Raw genomic sequence first — 16,185 nt, 5'->3', positions numbered from 1 at the left:
AGGAGGCGACAGCCTGTTCTCACCGCGCTCGACTTTGATTTCTTTTCGCAGCGAATGCTTTCAAAGATTGTTAATTTTTTTCTCTCTCGCTGCAAACGTGACTGAGTGCTGTAGCCTTGAGAAAGAAAGGCCATTTGTCAGTGGTGCTTGGATGCTTTTGTGTTTTTATTTCGTGCTCCAGGCCTTTCAGCAGTGCTTACGCTGAGCATGTTGGTGCTTGGACCCACTCTGGTGCTCCATCGCTCAGATCTATGCCGTCCAGTCTGAGGCTCAGGGGTGACCGAGCAAGACTTAGATCTATGCTGGTTTTGGTGCTGCACAAGGTATTGAACAATGCTTTTTCTATACTGCAATGAAGTAAACACTTCAATACACCTTTCAGTACCTTCAAGTGTTTATTTAATCGGGCTACCGCTGTGTTGACATTGTATTCTGCCTATAGGAAAATCAAACTGGATCCCTAAAATGGTCACTTTTCAGTAGAAATGAATGGAAGTTAATGTAGAAATTGTTTATTCTAAGTCATTTTTGGACCATTTTTATTGGTCAAATTGTCATGGCATTTTGATACAATGTAAAAGGTGATAATAGCTGAAATTTTTAAATTATGTCAAAAAAATGTTCAAATTCAAAAAGTCAAACATGAGGATACAAGATTTTGTTCTCACATGATATCTGATGATATACTAATATTAAAGGGACAGAGATGCTTACAATTGCACAACTACGGATTCACCCTTTAACCCTGAAGCAGCGCAGGGAACAATCTGGCCTAGCTAGTATCTAACGAAAAGGCAAAGAGAAAGATTTAAGACTAACATTGATAATTGAGAGATGAATGGACTTATTTGCATTTATAAGCACTCCAGCTCTTTTCCTGATACGTTTAATCTGCAATGAGAAACTATCAAACACTAAAAAGTTGATCTTGAGTTTGTCAATCGCCAGCTGCTTGTTGTAATTCTCCCATTCCACCTTAAATGGTGCAGCAGTTACATTCTGGTGCCTCAGGCATCACTTAAGGTGGAACAGGAAAACAACAAGAAGCTGAGAATGAGAAGCAGCTTCAGCCTTGTAAAAAGTCGAGTGTTGAGAGACATTTTACAGGAAACTGTCCTACTTTTTGCAGAAAATTATCCTTCCGGAGATGCGAGAAAAGCGACTATAGCTGAGCTAAAGCTTAAAGCGGAGCGAAGTAAGCCTGCGTTTTTGTTTAGATTTTTAAACCTATATTAGTGCATCAGCACATGCTGAGACACGTTTACAGCCAAGACGATAAATTGGACATACAATGTTGTGGCCCCCACAGTCGTTGGACAAAATAGCTCTTCTTAGCATTTGGGTTGCTGACCACCCTGGGCTATGTTGTATTTGCTTGTATTGCTGTTGATTTTTCCCTCAAAACATGTTTATCACATGTAATTTTCCTACTTTTTTACATTTAGGTTTGTGTTATCTGTCGTTTCGTTTAATCAGTACCAAAAAACTGATTTTAATATGATGAATAACAAAAACAAAGAAATGACAAAAAATCTGAAATGGATCTGGAGATTTTTCTCTGCAATACAGTAAACAGTGTGGTTGGTGTAGTGTAGTACGCTATGCTGTAGACTGGGGTTCAAACCCCTGCTTGGACAAGCACCCTACACTATACCAATAAGAGTCCTTGGGCAAGACTCCTAACACCACCTTCACCTCCCTATGTAAAATGATCAAATTGTAAGTCAGCCAAATGCCATAAATCGAAATGTAAACACCAGGTATTGGGATGATGACAGGTGTTTTTAATGTTTTTTCATTTCGGTGTTGAACATTCAGGTCTGAAATCATCCTTGGGTGAGCACTGTGGAAAAGGTTGAGGAGGTTATTTGAGTACATGGATACCCAAACTTGTTCAATTTTTGAATAAGTGTGATGGGGAGCAAGGCGGGCGCACGAGCTGAGATAAGCGAGATTTATTAAGGGCAAATCCAGGGTCATAGTCGTAACAGTCCAGGTTCAGAGATCCAACACGGATTGATCGGGGGACAGACATGACAGACACCAGAATCCAAGAAGCAGAACAGCACAAAGACTACAACTACAACACAACCAACATACATCAAACAAAACAACAAAAAGACCAGCACTAGACTAATGAAAACACAGGGCTTAAATACAAGAGGGCTAACGAGGGTTCACAAGACACAGGTGGAAACACAGGTGAGAATAATCAGGAGAGGAGTCACCAAAACAAGGGGCCGGACTAGGAAACCAAAACAAATGCACATGGAAGATCAAAACACAACACAAACACATGGACAAGACTAGGAGAGGCCAATTGTGACAATAAGGTATCAAATTAACAGATGTTAACCCTTCAATGCTTTTATTTTTAGATGAACATTAGAAGCTTGACTGTTAACTCACTCACTCATTAATCCACACATTCATCAAGCTGAAGATTCTCCATGTATGTAGCTTTTGTGCGTATTAATGAAAGAGAGGAAATGAGCACAGTTTCACCCCAGCAGGACCTCATGAATGCATGTTCACAGCTATACCTGAGTGCAAGACTGCAAATGAAAACTGAAGAACATGTTCCTTAAATGTCTTACAAGCTTCAGATATCGTGAATGTACGCTACGGCTCTGTGCTAACGTAGTATAAGAAATCCCATAGAGTGCGGACAGAATTTAGTGTCGTTGTATCAACTGACGGTGGATAAATAAAGGCTACTTTTAATGTTTTATAAATATGACCAAAGGGAAAAGGAGTGATGCGTTGCACCCATGACGCTATGTCTCCTTTGTTTATTCATAACAATGTAGAATATTTTCTCATTGTAATGGGACAAAATATACTTGGGCAGCTATAAATGTACTTGCTTTAAGTATCAATGTCAAATTTCTGGTGCTGTGGTCAGTTATGCACAGAGGAACTACGTGTTCCGTCTCGTTCCGCAAGTCATTTCGGCACATTTGTTCTGTTGATTGAGTCATCTGTGTATGGAGGGGAGCTGAGAGACTGTAAAACCTCTCACCTCTCTCTGTACTGTAGAGATGGATCTGAGAGGGTCATGGTAGGTCGCGTGTCTCAGCAAAGAGATGAGCTTGTCTGGCCAAAAGTGTGAAAATCTTCAGCCTCCTCCGCCTGCAAGGCCTGTTGCTAGGCTACAGTGGAGGAAGTAGTGGATTTTTTTTTGTTCCGACAGAGAGTGGCATCGAAAGGGGGAAAAAAGCACAGACCAGAATAACTTCCTCATTTCAAAACAATTCATGCTGTCTGTGTTTCGTTTCGACTATTGCTGCGTGTAGACAAGCATGCAAATACACACCCGCCACAGCTGCGTTGTGGGAACTCTACGAGGTCCGTCTGGCCTCCTGCGCTTTTCTCAGGTCAATGGAACTGCAGCTGATTGCGGGACTGGTGATGAAACACCTCGGCAATGCCTACTAACATCACTCTGAGAGCGGTAGTACCTCAACGAGCACCATCGCAGAGTGGATACTCATACACCTCACTGAGAGCCCTTTCCAAACACTCCAGACTCACTACTAGTGCTGTTGTTAGTATTCGGCAGGGTTGAATGATATTTGAAAGAAAGACACACTGTCGTATTTTAGCTTTTTGTGATGAATGATCATGATAATAATATTATAATTATTATAATAATAAAAAATAATAATAAAAAATGTAACCAGGATTTCTGTATAATAGCTGTGGACAGAGTCATTCAGTCTGGTCTGATTTGAAATGGTCCAGTCAGAGTTGTTCATAGCGGTGATGGGAAGCAGACGTATGAAGTATTTAATGCCTCTAAAATCTCCAACACAAAAAGCTGGTTACATGATACCTGAGGCACTGTTTTACAGAAAATGTTTAGATAGGATTTTGGCCTAAAATGTTTTTTAAAAGCCATTCATGGTGGGGGAGCCCATATAGTGTGCTGTATGGCAAAATAGTGCTCATCAAGGTTGCTCAGTGCTCAGGTTTACCACTGCTTTACCATGTTCATTACATATAAAAACTAGTGGTCACAGGTGGTTTGGATACTAGATGAAATGGCTTTATTTGCATTGTAGACATCATGAATCCTTTCCCATCACTACTACTGCAAAGAATTTTGAGTTGGTAAGTTTGCCTGCGAGACGCTATTTCACATCAAACGTGAATTACTTTTACATTGCAACAGATAAATGATGTGGACTTTTTAAGAACTAGTGGGATCCATTTCAAAGCAGTGGTTTGGTATTCTGTAACCACATTCTCACAGCTTTATGGAGGTTGCTAACAACAGCTGTCGCAATAGCCTTTTGATGTTAACCTGGGACCGCACTGTGACCGGCTAGCAACCTTCCACATACCTCATCCTCAAAATGCATCCTAAGGTGGTCGTGAAGTGACCCCTGGCCTAAACCTTGAACGAAAGATGGGACGTTTTATTATCTAGCAGTGTCGGTGTTTACGTGCAGAGATTTTCACCAATCTGATTAAAATGATTATTGATTAAGACTGAGGTGTTTATGCTGTCTCTACTGACAATCTGATGGTCCCACCTTCAAGCCTCTCACGGCTGCCGTTGTTGTTACCCCACCTCTCTGGTGGCTGACGTCCTCCTCACCATCCCCTAAGTCCATCTACGTGTTCAGGGTCCGGGCCCTGTCTTCCTCTTGGCTGTTGTGGGGCCTGGGGGCTGGGCATATTCTGTGATTGGTCAGGATGTTCAGCACGCAATGAAATGTTCAATCATTGATCAGAGGCTCTTTTGCATATCCTATGTTTCTGAGACATTAAAGATCATTGCCACGATAAGGATTTTCAAACGGTTGCCTTGATATTTGGTTTACTGGTCACCCTATAGAGAAAGAGACAGAAAGTGTAAGCACTGGCTTGCAGTGGCTGCATTGGGTGTTTTTGATGAGTACTTTTCAGCACAGTAACACATGGGTCCCATATTTGCAGGCAGACAAGCTAGCGATCCGAAGCTTCCCTGTGAAAAGCAGCACATTTGGTTAAGGCTGTAATGAAGACGAGGACGACGGCGATGATATTTTTGTTATGTAACGGCATACAGCCCTGCAGCTGTACTTTAGCTTGATAGGGTACACGGTGTTCATCTACTCTCTCTCTCTCTCTCTCTCTCTCTCTCTCTCTGTTTCTCTTCTCTCTTTCTGTCACCGGCCTGTGGAATTTGCGGTGATTGTAGACTGAACTAAAACTTCTCTCAGACTGACCCTCAGCAGTCTTCGGTTTCAACACCCTTTCAGTGCCTTGTGGGTTTTTTCATGATCTAGATGTTCTCACAGGAAGCAGTTATCACAGCTGGATGTTAGATGGGCCGCCGCTGGATGATTGACTCATCAATGTGTTTGGAAAGACACAGATTCACGTATCAAGGCTGCACAGTTGTGTCGTGTGCAAATCACACCACTTTCTCAATATTGATATCATTACATGCAGCTATGCGAATGAGTCAGAGTTTAGTGACCAGTGGATGTTTTGATGAATCAGTGTGTTCATGCGGTCCAATGAAAGAAAATACTTTTGCTCAAAATGATGGAGGCCCATCTTAAATCACGTCACGCTGTTGATTCACCAACACGTTTTTGATCACAATGCTAATATTGTGTCTGTCAAATGATGTGGAAGACCGCTGTCAGTGTGGCACCATTATCTCTCTGTTCTTTGATCAGTCAGGCTGCTTCAGATCTGAAAACATCCACAGGTGTTTCTGTCCATCCTTCCACTGTGAGAAGACCACTCAGCGCCGTGGGTCTGAAAGGATGCGTAGGTGTCGAGAAGAACCTCACTGAGAAAAGGAGACGGACATGTCAAGCAAAGAAGCTGAACGATGGACTGACCACCCCGGAGACTAGACCTCAAGATCACTGAAATGTGTTTGGGATTATTTAGAATGTGAAATACAGAAAAGACAACCAACTTCTTAGACTGAACTTTGGAGGTGTGGAACAGAAGTCGTGCGAAACTGGAGGCGAGACCCAATTCCATTTCTTATTTTTACCCCATAAATGGACAAAAGTAGGTCGCATAGCTCAAAGCACTATTAACAACCAGCTTAAAGCCTGAATTTAGCTTGAAGCCTGTATTTTCTTGGCTCCTCAGCTACATTTGCAGTGAGGGGAAAATGATGTAAATGTGACTTTTGCTGAACTTTTGCTTCAGTAAAAACGAACATGCTTTGTTTGCATGTTTTGCTCTGCATGCAGAAGCGCAGAGAGTGACTCATTCCAGCGACGCTGTAAACATGGTGTGAGTAATGGGCAGATGCTAATGCATGTCATTCTCGGGGCAAAAGAGAGGTCCATGCATGGCTGTGTTTCACGAGCGCAGTGTAATTAGGATCCTGTCCAGGCCGGTGCGTGGTGGCGGTGACCGCGCGCCGCTGTGTGGTGAATTAAGGCTGCTCCGTTCGTTAATACTTTCCGACAGTGGAAAAATCGTTAATGAGGACTGATGGGACTGGTGTGAGCCTGTGACTCACAAGTGTCTCTCTATCTCTCTCTCTCTCTCTCTCTCTCTCTCACACACTTTCTCTTCCTCTCCCTGTGTCCTATCCCTCTCCCTCTCTCTCTCGCTCACTGTTTCTTTTTCTCTGTGTCTCTCTTTGCTTTTCTTGCTTTCTCTTTCTCCGTTGCTGTCCCTTCCTCCTGCTGTCTCTCCTCCTGTCACTCTGTCTCTTTTTCATTCTGTCTTGCTCTCTCTCATTCTCTCTCCCCTCTCTCATTCTCTCTAGCCTTTTCTGTCTCATCCTCTCTCCTTCCTCTCCACTTCTTTCTCTTTTTCTTTCTTTCTTCTCTCTTTCATTTTTCGATTTCTTTCTTCTATCTCTCCTTCTTTCTTTCTTCTCTTTTCTTTCTACTGTCTTTCCTCTTTTCTTTCTACTCTTTCTTCTCTCTCTCTCTTGCTCTCTTTTCCTCACTTTTTCCTCTCTGTCTCTCTGTCTCTCTCACACCCTAAATCTCTGTCCCTCTTTCTCACTCTCTTTCTCTCACTCTCTTTCTCTCACTCTCTTTCTCACTCTCTTTCTCTCTCTCTCTCTCTTCCTCTCACTTTTTCCTCTCTTGCTCTCTCTCTCTTTCTCTATCTCTCTTCCTCTCACTTTTTCCTCTCTTGCTCTCTCTCTCTCTTTCTCTATCTCTCTTCCTCTCACTTTTTCCTCTCTTGCTCTCTCTCTCTTCCTCTCACTTTTTCCTCTCTTGCTCTCTCTCTCTTCCTCTCATGTTTTCCTCTCTTGCTCTCTCTCTCTCTTTCTCTCTCTCTCTTCCTCTCACTTTTTCCTCTCTTGCTCTCTCTCTCTTCCTCTCACTTTTTCCTCTCTCACTCTCTCTTTCTCTCTCTCTTCCTCTCACTTTTTCCTCTCTTGCTTTCTCTCTCTCTCTTCCTCTCACTTTTTCCTCTCTTGCTCATACTCTCTCTTTCTCTCTCTCTTCCTCTCACGTTTTCCTCTCTTGCTCTCTCTCTCTCTCTCTCTCTCTCTCTTCCTCTCACTTTTTCCTCTCTTGCTCTCTCTCTCTCTCTCTCTCTTTCTCTCTCTCTTCCTCTCACTTTTTCCTCTCTTGCTCTCTCTCTCTCTTTCTCTCTCTCTTCCTCTCACTTTTTCCTCTCTTGCTCTCTCTCTCTTTCTCTCTCTTCCTCTCATGTTTTCCTCTCTTGCTCTCTCTCTCTCTTTCTCTCTCTCTCTTCCTCTCACTTTTTCCTCTCTCTCTCTCTCTCTCTCTCTCTCTCTCTCTTTCTCTCACTTTTTCCTCTCTCTCTCTTTCTCTCTCTTCCTCTCACTTTTTCCTCTCTTGCTCTCTCTCTCTCTTCCTCTCACTTTTTCCTCTCTTGCTCTCTCTCTCTCTCTCTCTCTTCCTCTCACTTTTTCCTCTCTCACTCTCTCTTTCTCTCTCTCTCTTCCTCTCACTTTTTCCTCTCTTGCTCACTCTCTCTCTTTCTCTCTCTCTTCCTCCCACGTTTTCCTCTCTTGCTTTCTCTCTCTCTCTCTCTCTCTCTTCCTCTCACTTTTTCCTCTCTTGCTCACTCTCTCTCTTTCTCTCTCTCTCTTCCTCTCACTTTTTCCTCTCTTGCTCTCTCTCTCTCTTTCTCTCTCTCTTCCTCTCACTTTTTCCTCTCTTGCTCTCTCTCTCTTTCTCTCTCTTCCTCTCATGTTTTCCTCTCTTGCTCTCTCTCTCTTTCTCTCTCTCTCTTCCTCTCACTTTTTCCTCTTGCTTTCTCTCTCTCTATCTCTCTTCCTCTCACTTTTTCCTCTCTTGCTCTCTCTCTCTTTCTCTCCCTCTTCCTCTCACTTTTTCCTCTCTTGCTCTCTCTCTCTTTCTCTCTCTTCCTATCATGTTTTCCTCTCTTGCTCTCTCTCTCTCTTTCTCTATCTCTCTTCCTCTCACTTTTTCCTCTCTCTCTCTCTCTCTCTCTCTCTCTCTTTCTCTCTCTTCCTCTCACTTTTTCCTCTCTTGCTCTCTCTCTCTCTTCCTCTCACTTTTTCCTCTCTCACTCTCTCTTTCTCTCTCTCTCTTCCTCTCACTTTTTCCTCTCTTGCTCACTCTCTCTCTTTCTCTCTCTCTTCCTCCCATGTTTTCCTCTCTTGCTCTCTCTCTCTCTTTCTCTCTCTCTCTTCCTCTCACTTTTGCCTCTTGCTCTCTCTTTCTCTATCTCTCTTCCTCTCACTTTTTCCTCTCTTGCTCTCTCTCTCTTTCTCTCCCTCTTCCTCTCACTTTTTCCTCTCTTGCTCTCTCTCTCTTTCTCTCTCTTCCTATCATGTTTTCCTCTCTTGCTCTCTCTCTCTCTTTCTCTATCTCTCTTCCTCTCACTTTTTCCTCTCTCTCTCTCTCTCTCTCTCTCTTTCTCTCTCTTCCTCTCACTTTTTCCTCTCTTGCTCACTCTCTCTCTTTCTCTCTCTCTTCCTCCCACGTTTTCCTCTCTTGCTTTCTCTCTCTCTCCCTCTCTTCCTCTCACTTTTTCCTCTCTTGCTCACTCTCTCTCTTTCTCGCTCTCTTCCTCTCACTTTTTCCTCTCTTGCTCACTCTCTCTCTTTCTCTCTCTCTTCCTCTCACGTTTTCCTCTCTTGCTCTCTCTCTCTCTTTCTCTCTCTTCCTCTCACTTTTTCCTCACTTGCTCACTCTCTCTCTTTCTCTCTCTCACTTTCTCCAACGTTTTCCTCTCTCTCTCTCTCTTCCTCTCACTTTTTCCTCTTTCTCTTCCTCTCACTTTTTCCTCTCTCTCTCTCTCTCTCTCTCTCTCTCTTGCTCTCTCTTTCTCTCTCTCTTCCTCTCTTGCTCTCTCTCTCTCTCTCTCTCTCTCTCTCTCTTCCTCTCACTTTTTCCTCTCTCTCTCTCTCTCTCTCTCTCTCTCTCTCTCTCTCTCTCTCTCTCTCTCTCTCTCTGACTGTCAAAGGTGTGGAGATAGTGTAGTAGTTTATTCCGAGTGGCAGTCGATGGTGATTCACTTCCTCTGAAGGGAGAGCTACAGACTCAGCTAATAGAGATGAACGAACACCAGGGCTGTCGTATTAACTCGATTAAACTCAGTGACTCAGTAAAGAAATCATAGGTGAATCAGCTGTGATTAGTTAGTCATTTGTGTATCTATAATGTATGTTTTAAATTCTGATGTGTCTCTCTTACCGTAAGAAACAGTCTGGTGATATTAACGATGGAGCTGTTTCGGCTGTTGGCTCTTTTAGCCTGTTAGCTAGATGACCAGCCCAGGTTTAAACAGAAATCAGCTTCTTACTTCATCAGCACACTCGGTGGTCCATGCGAGCAGCATTAGAGTCAAAGGTTACAGTAGCTGTGAAACAGTCATAGGTGTGCATACATCATGTATTTCACAGTGGCTTCGAATGCCGCTCAGCCAATCAGATTTTAGGACCAGAACTATCAGGTTTTATAATTAAAATGTCTGTTGGACTGTTTTATATACGTTTTAGCCACAGTGTTTTTTTTTTTTATTTTTATTTTTAATGGATTTGTTTTTTTCTGGCTTATACATTAAAATATTTTGGAATGCTTAAAAAAACTATGGTTTATTATTATGCAGGGTATTTTTATTTTTTCCCCCGTTTTTTAAGACTGCGTATTTAAATCATCATCAAAATCATCATTAGAATGTCTCAATAACTAATCTAACCGACAGCGACGGCCCTGATCCACACTGCATCTTCCTTTGTGTCTTCCTTCTTCTGTTCTCTGGGCTGAGCGAAGGTGCTCAGGTGATCCGTATCCATGACACCGTTTCCCGCGTTTGTTGTTTGTTTTGTGTGGTTGGAGGCTCTTGTGTTTGTCCTGGATCTGAACTCTGGGGAAATGGTGGAGAATAACAGAGAAATACGAGGCAATCAGCAGGAACCTGGAAAAGAGCTCTCCAGTTCCACATTCCTGTCCGCAGTCCGCCCTGAAATTCCTCCCGGCCGAGCGCTCCAGCTTACGTAATGCTTTTGGAGGCCCGTCCAATCTGAGCAGAACCGTCAGCTGGTGCCTTTATGACACGTGCATAAAATGGCAGCGGCGCTAGCCAAGCCCAGGCACAGCGCTTTTTGGGCCTGTTTCAGTCGTTCCAGGCAGTTTTTTTTGTCCTGCTCTTACACAACAGCAGCGTTTGCCAGAGAAGCTTATGTGCTTCCTCCACCTGTGATTGCACACTAACGTGGACAAAGCTCAGTACACTACCTTGGATACTACTGTCAGTGCAAGATCTGAAGGTGGTATATTTTTTGATAATATATTAAAGCAGTAAGCCACCAGATGCTGTGCATTACTGTGATTTTAGCATGGAAAGGGTGTTCTTGGGCACCTAAGTGCCTAAAACTCCCTGCCCTGTGATAAAATCACGTAAAAGCAATAAAGCCACTTGAAGCCGCGCATTACAGTGATTTTATCACAGGGAAGGGAGTTTTAGGCACTTAGGTGCCCAAGAACACCCTTTCCATGCTAAAACCATGCGTGGCTTCAAATAGCTTATCGCTTTTATGAACGTAAAATGTGATAAAATTCACAACTTTCAGAAAATAATTGAAGTTATTATTAATAATAGTCAGCATAATAAACTGTTCCGCCAGTAAATGTAGTTCCTTTAGAGTATGGTATCAGTGCCGAGCAGCCGTGGACTGCTGAAGGAGGAGAGTGTTTGGGTGCCCATGGCTGTATGTTGCGGTTCTTTAAGGAACTTTTTAAACTTTTTTGTCATATAACAATGAACATGTGAAAGTACCAGTTAAGCGGCTCCCTCTGGGGCTTGTTGACTTCTGCTGGCAAGCGTTTGTTTCAGGAGTGGAGACTCGAGGAAAAAGAAGTTTAATGACCGCGTGTCTTCCCACCAAGCAAGTCTGCCCAGCTTTCACAAGCATCAAACTTATAGTCACTCTGCTAAAACACACCCACTAGTACTCTCTTTGTCTAAACGACCCCAAAGGCCCCCCTACTTGATGGCCGGCTGCCTCTACCTTTGTAATTAAAATAGAGGTGTTGAGGTCCACCCAGGAATTTACAGTCTACCCCGTTGCTAGATTTGGAGGTATAGATAACCAGATGCCAAGATAGGCTAACCAATGGGGGTCGTTACATGACAAAGGACCGCTCTCCACAGCCCCCACACATCACCCACGAAAAGACAAAATGCAAATGAGATTAGAAAACAGGAGGGAACAGAAGTTACAAAGTTAATAAAAGCAAATAAAATAAAGTAAAATAATATTTAACAGGCTGAATCTCAAATGGCGCCCTGCTCCCTAAATAGTTCACTACGTAGGAGTTTAAATACTGGATCCTGCAGCCCAACAGTGAGTAAGCAACTAAGAAATAATCTCTTGGCTATAGTCACTGGGTTAGACGTTACTTCTGACTGAAACATGAACATTTGAAGCCTGTAAGACGTTCAAGAGACATACTGCCGTTTTACAGTGAATTACACTTTAGGTACTTTAATTGAAGCCTGTGGTATTAATGATGGAGTTGTTTTCGGCTGTTGGCTCTTTTAGCCTGTTAGCTAGCTGACCAGCCCAGTTCTAGTTAAGAACATAAGTTGTCAGCCCCTCGGTTTAAACAGAAAACAGGTTCTTACTTCATCAGCTCACTCGGTGGTTCATGCGAGCAGCATTAGAGTCAAAGGTTACTCCATTAACAGTACAAGGTTTTTTTCGTGCCGTGGTGCAGTGGTACAGAGTTCAGCAGCTGTGAAGCAGTCATAGGTGTGCGTACATCATGGACTTTACAGTGGCTTTGAATGCCGCTCAGCCAATCAGATTTTAGGACCGGAACTATCTGGTTTTATAATCAAAATGACAAAATGTGCAGGAATTTTACAAGAGACGAAAAATACACACATATAACTGACACATCAACGCTAATGAACACCCTACTCGCTCTGCTCTCTCGCCTTCTGGGTCAACATTGTGCAAATGCATTGAGAGGCAACTGGTCAAGTTGTTGATATGTGAACTGTTGTGTCACAGGCTGAATTTCAACACTCAAAGGCACACCGAGCTGTAGATGTAATGGTTAATAAACAAACATATTCAACGTGCAGGGCATGGAAGCTTATTTTAATGTTTAAAGACAATATTAGGCCACTTTGGGGCTCAGAACATTCCCTCTTTGCATCTCAACCATCTTATATATGAGCGGCACATCCAGAAGTGGGCAAGGGAAGCAGTACTGAATAGACAGTTTCCAGAATAAGAGCACTTTGTTACCAACATTGGCCTATTTTGAGCAAAATAATTCACATATTTACTTCTGTTGGATTGCATGAAAACCTTGAGTCAGTCACCTGAAGCACTCTTCTAGGTCTGTGATTGGTCAAGATGGTCTCAGGACACAGTACAAAAATCACTGGTTGGAGGCCTCATTTGCATATTGCAGCCTTATTGCCAGAGGTGGGAAAAATCACTAAGTTGCAAGTGTAAGTCTCAAGTCAAGACACTCAAGTCCCGAGTCAGTAGTCCAAGCAAGTCAGTATGGATTCTTTAGCTAAGTTAAGGCCAGAACACTGATTAATGGTGACAGTGCTATACAAAATCCATGGTATACAGATAACAATGACAGGCATACTGAGAATAGTACATCAGCACCTGAAAAGAATTTAAAAAAGTACTATTAAACTAAAATAAAGGAAAAAAATTCATATTTTTATGAGCATTGGGCACATATGATTCAAATAAAAATTAGCTCAGCACTAAAACCAGCTACTACAAAAACAGCTACTAGTTTGAATTGAATTTAGATGACAACAGAAGGCAAAACGACCAAACTGAGCAAGGTTTACAGAAAAGACAGCAATTGTATGAAGCTGAGGTTGGATTTTTGTTTGTCAGCAGCTTCTTATTTGAATTTTCTGTTTCACATTAAATGAACACAGTGAAGGACGTTTGATGACGTTGCTGTTTCCTGTCAGATTTATGGCAGTAAACGAAACCAATCACATGAAAAGCAACCGACAGTTCAGTAGTCTGCAGTCAGGCTCTCCACACTTTGGGTGTCAAGTCTTTCCGAGGCATAACACTGAAGTCAGAGTCAGTCTGAGTAACTGGTGTTCGAGTCAAAGTCGAGTCGAAAGTCTTTCTTGATTTTTGAGTTGAATCTCAAGTCATGAAATTTGTGACTGGATTCGGACTCGAGTCCAAGTCATATGACTCAAGTTCACAACTCTGTTTATTGCATAGGCCAATATCCATATACGCATATTATGATTACTGTATGCTTTGTTGTTCAGCCTTATTTAGTAATAAATGTGAACTGTAACAAAAGAGTCAAATTTTTGTTTGAATGTTGATGAATGATTCACTGATTCGTGTACTGAATCAATACTTGAGTTGTGAAGTTAAATTTACTCTCTCTCTCTCTGTCTCTCTCTCTCTTTCTTTCTTTCTCTCTCTCTCTCTCTCTCTCTCTCTCTCTCTCTCTCTCTCTCTCTCTCTCTCTCTCTCCCTGCCTCCCTCCCTCCCCAGGGCCGCCATGTCAAGACAGGCCAGCTTGCCGCAATCAAGGTCATGGATGTCACGGGGGTAAGCAAAACACTCCCTCGTCCTTATTGCCTCCTCTCTCTCTGTCTCTCTCTCTCTTTCTCTCTCTCTCTCGCTCTCTCTCTCTCTCTCTTTCTCTCTCTCTCTCTCTCTGTATTCTGAAACGCTTATGGTGCACGCGCAAACAGCAGGATGCACACACTGGTTTCTTCACTCTGTGCTCAGTAGTGTGTGTGTGTGTGTGTGTGTTTCCTCTGACAGGATGAGGAGGAGGAAATCAAAGCAGAGATCAACATGCTGAAAAAGTACTCCCACCACCGCAACATCGCCACCTACTACGGGGCTTTCGTCAAGAAGAATCCCCCAGGCATAGACGACCAGCTATGGGTCAGTCCTGATGCGTCCAAATGCACAAAACAGGAACAGTTGTGCACCCAACGGGTTGATGGAGAGAGTGGAAGAGTGTTGACACTCACTCACTGAGGCCAAGAGCTGTGGCTGCGGTGTTGTTTGCACTTCACTGTGCTGTGTGTGTGTGTGTGTGTGTGTGTGTGTGTGTGTGTGTGTGTGTGTGTGTGTATGCGTGCACACAAAAGTCACCCTTTGTTTATTTAAATTCCTGTCCAAACAGCCGTTAAGTTATTCATTTTTGGGAGATATTTCTGAGGAGAGTAGATATAAGATAATCCACTTGCATTAGGAAGGAGAAAGTCAAAGAATAATTTGTAAAAATGACCAAAAAAGGCATGAGTTCCCAAAACTGGAGTTGAAAAAAAATATTGAAGAATATTAAGATTATTAAAGACTATTCAGAGAAAAAATACTCATAACAACCATCTACAAGACCTGGTAAACCACCAGCCCTGCCCTCATCAGATAAACAGCACTTAAAGCTTCCATCTCTGAGAGAGAGGAGGAAATCAAGCAGCGTCAGATCTGAAAACATCCACAGGTGTTTCTGTCCATCCTTCTTTCATCCGACTCAGCACTATGGGCCTGAAAGGATGCGTAGAAGTGGAGAACTGAGTGAACAATGTGGACAGACTGAATACCAAAAAAAGCTCAAATTCTAATGAGTTGTTGAGGCTTCTATGTTATTTCATGGTTATGTTTATATGTCATAAATATGTTTCCTTTTTTTCCTGATGCTGAAAAATGAAGATTGTGTAACTAATGGCTGTTTTGACTCGACATGAAATGAATGAAGGTGCTCTCTGACTTTCACACAGTGTTGTAGGGATCTTCACTGTCCAAAGCAAAACAAGTATCTCCAAAATTGGAACTTTCAAAGTAAGTTATTGTAAGGAGATTTATCCTAAGTAATTTTGGAACATTTCCATTGGTCCCATCATCACATAATAGTCTCACAATGTAAAGGAGAGCTGCTGAGCTCATTATGCAATTATGCAGAAGACTAAAAATCGCAAAAAATAGAGACACAATGGCGATAAATATATGTGTGTGTGTGTTACATACAGATTGCATATACATTGTATAAAACCAAACGTCTTGACAATCTGAACTCTTAACAGACACACTTCCCTTGTGGGGAGCGCTCTATGCTCTCAGCACAATACACTGCAGAGTTATGACATACTGCACTGGGCCACAGCACTGCTGCTACACGCTCTGTCACTGTCTGTGGTCAGCCAACACAGACAGACATGCACGCACATGCACACACACAGGACCTCAGACACACATACACATACTCGCTCACACATACCTTTCAAGAGGACATTCCTCCAAGGACAACTTGCTCAGTGGCTGTGACCGGTGTCAGCATCTGTGACCAATACTGAAACCAGCAGTTTAAAAGTATAGTCGTGTAGCAGAGTACATTTCATTTATTGGAGGACTTGCTAGTTCTATATTAGCTAGCCGTGTTAGGTTCATCCAAATTACTGCACAAATTATGGCAAAGAATGTTGTCACTTCAGACGAGCTAATGCTAAAGCTAGCACTGGACCTAATCAGAGCAACATTAGATGCTGAGGAGGCCTCGTCATGTTGTACACCGTGTCTTTCTGCAGGCTTTAATGAATAAATAGAAGTGACTAACATTGTTCTGTAATGTTATTTGTCATTAGATGTCATTTTATCTTGATTTCCATCAGATACAGTAATCCAGATAAGATTTAGCTAACCTTAGAGCCAGTGTCTATAAGTCTGCCTGTTAATAGTTCTGGCACTGCGCTATGAGTTTGGTCTTCCATACAGTTAAATCTAAA

At 42.6% G+C, this 16,185-nt stretch overlaps 1 protein-coding gene across 10 annotated transcripts in view; it reads left to right on the top strand.

Moving 5' to 3' along the window:
• Positions 1 to 16,185, top strand: part of tnikb (TRAF2 and NCK interacting kinase b) — a 102,774-nt gene that overhangs the window by 33,038 nt on the left and 53,551 nt on the right. For all 10 annotated transcript variants that reach the window (XM_037534214.1, XM_037534212.1, XM_037534210.1 and 7 more), the window contains exons 3-4: positions 13,940 to 13,996; positions 14,216 to 14,341. In XM_037534214.1, coding sequence (XP_037390111.1) covers positions 13,940 to 13,996; positions 14,216 to 14,341 — 183 coding nt within the window. The remainder of the gene's footprint in view (positions 1 to 13,939; positions 13,997 to 14,215; positions 14,342 to 16,185) is intronic.

This window comes from Pygocentrus nattereri, chromosome 24, assembly GCF_015220715.1.
Source record: "Pygocentrus nattereri isolate fPygNat1 chromosome 24, fPygNat1.pri, whole genome shotgun sequence".
In the NCBI taxonomy this organism is placed as follows: Eukaryota; Metazoa; Chordata; class Actinopteri; order Characiformes; family Serrasalmidae; genus Pygocentrus; species Pygocentrus nattereri.
Note: the sequence above shows the minus strand (reverse complement) of the source record. Positions and strands in the feature narration are given on the sequence as shown.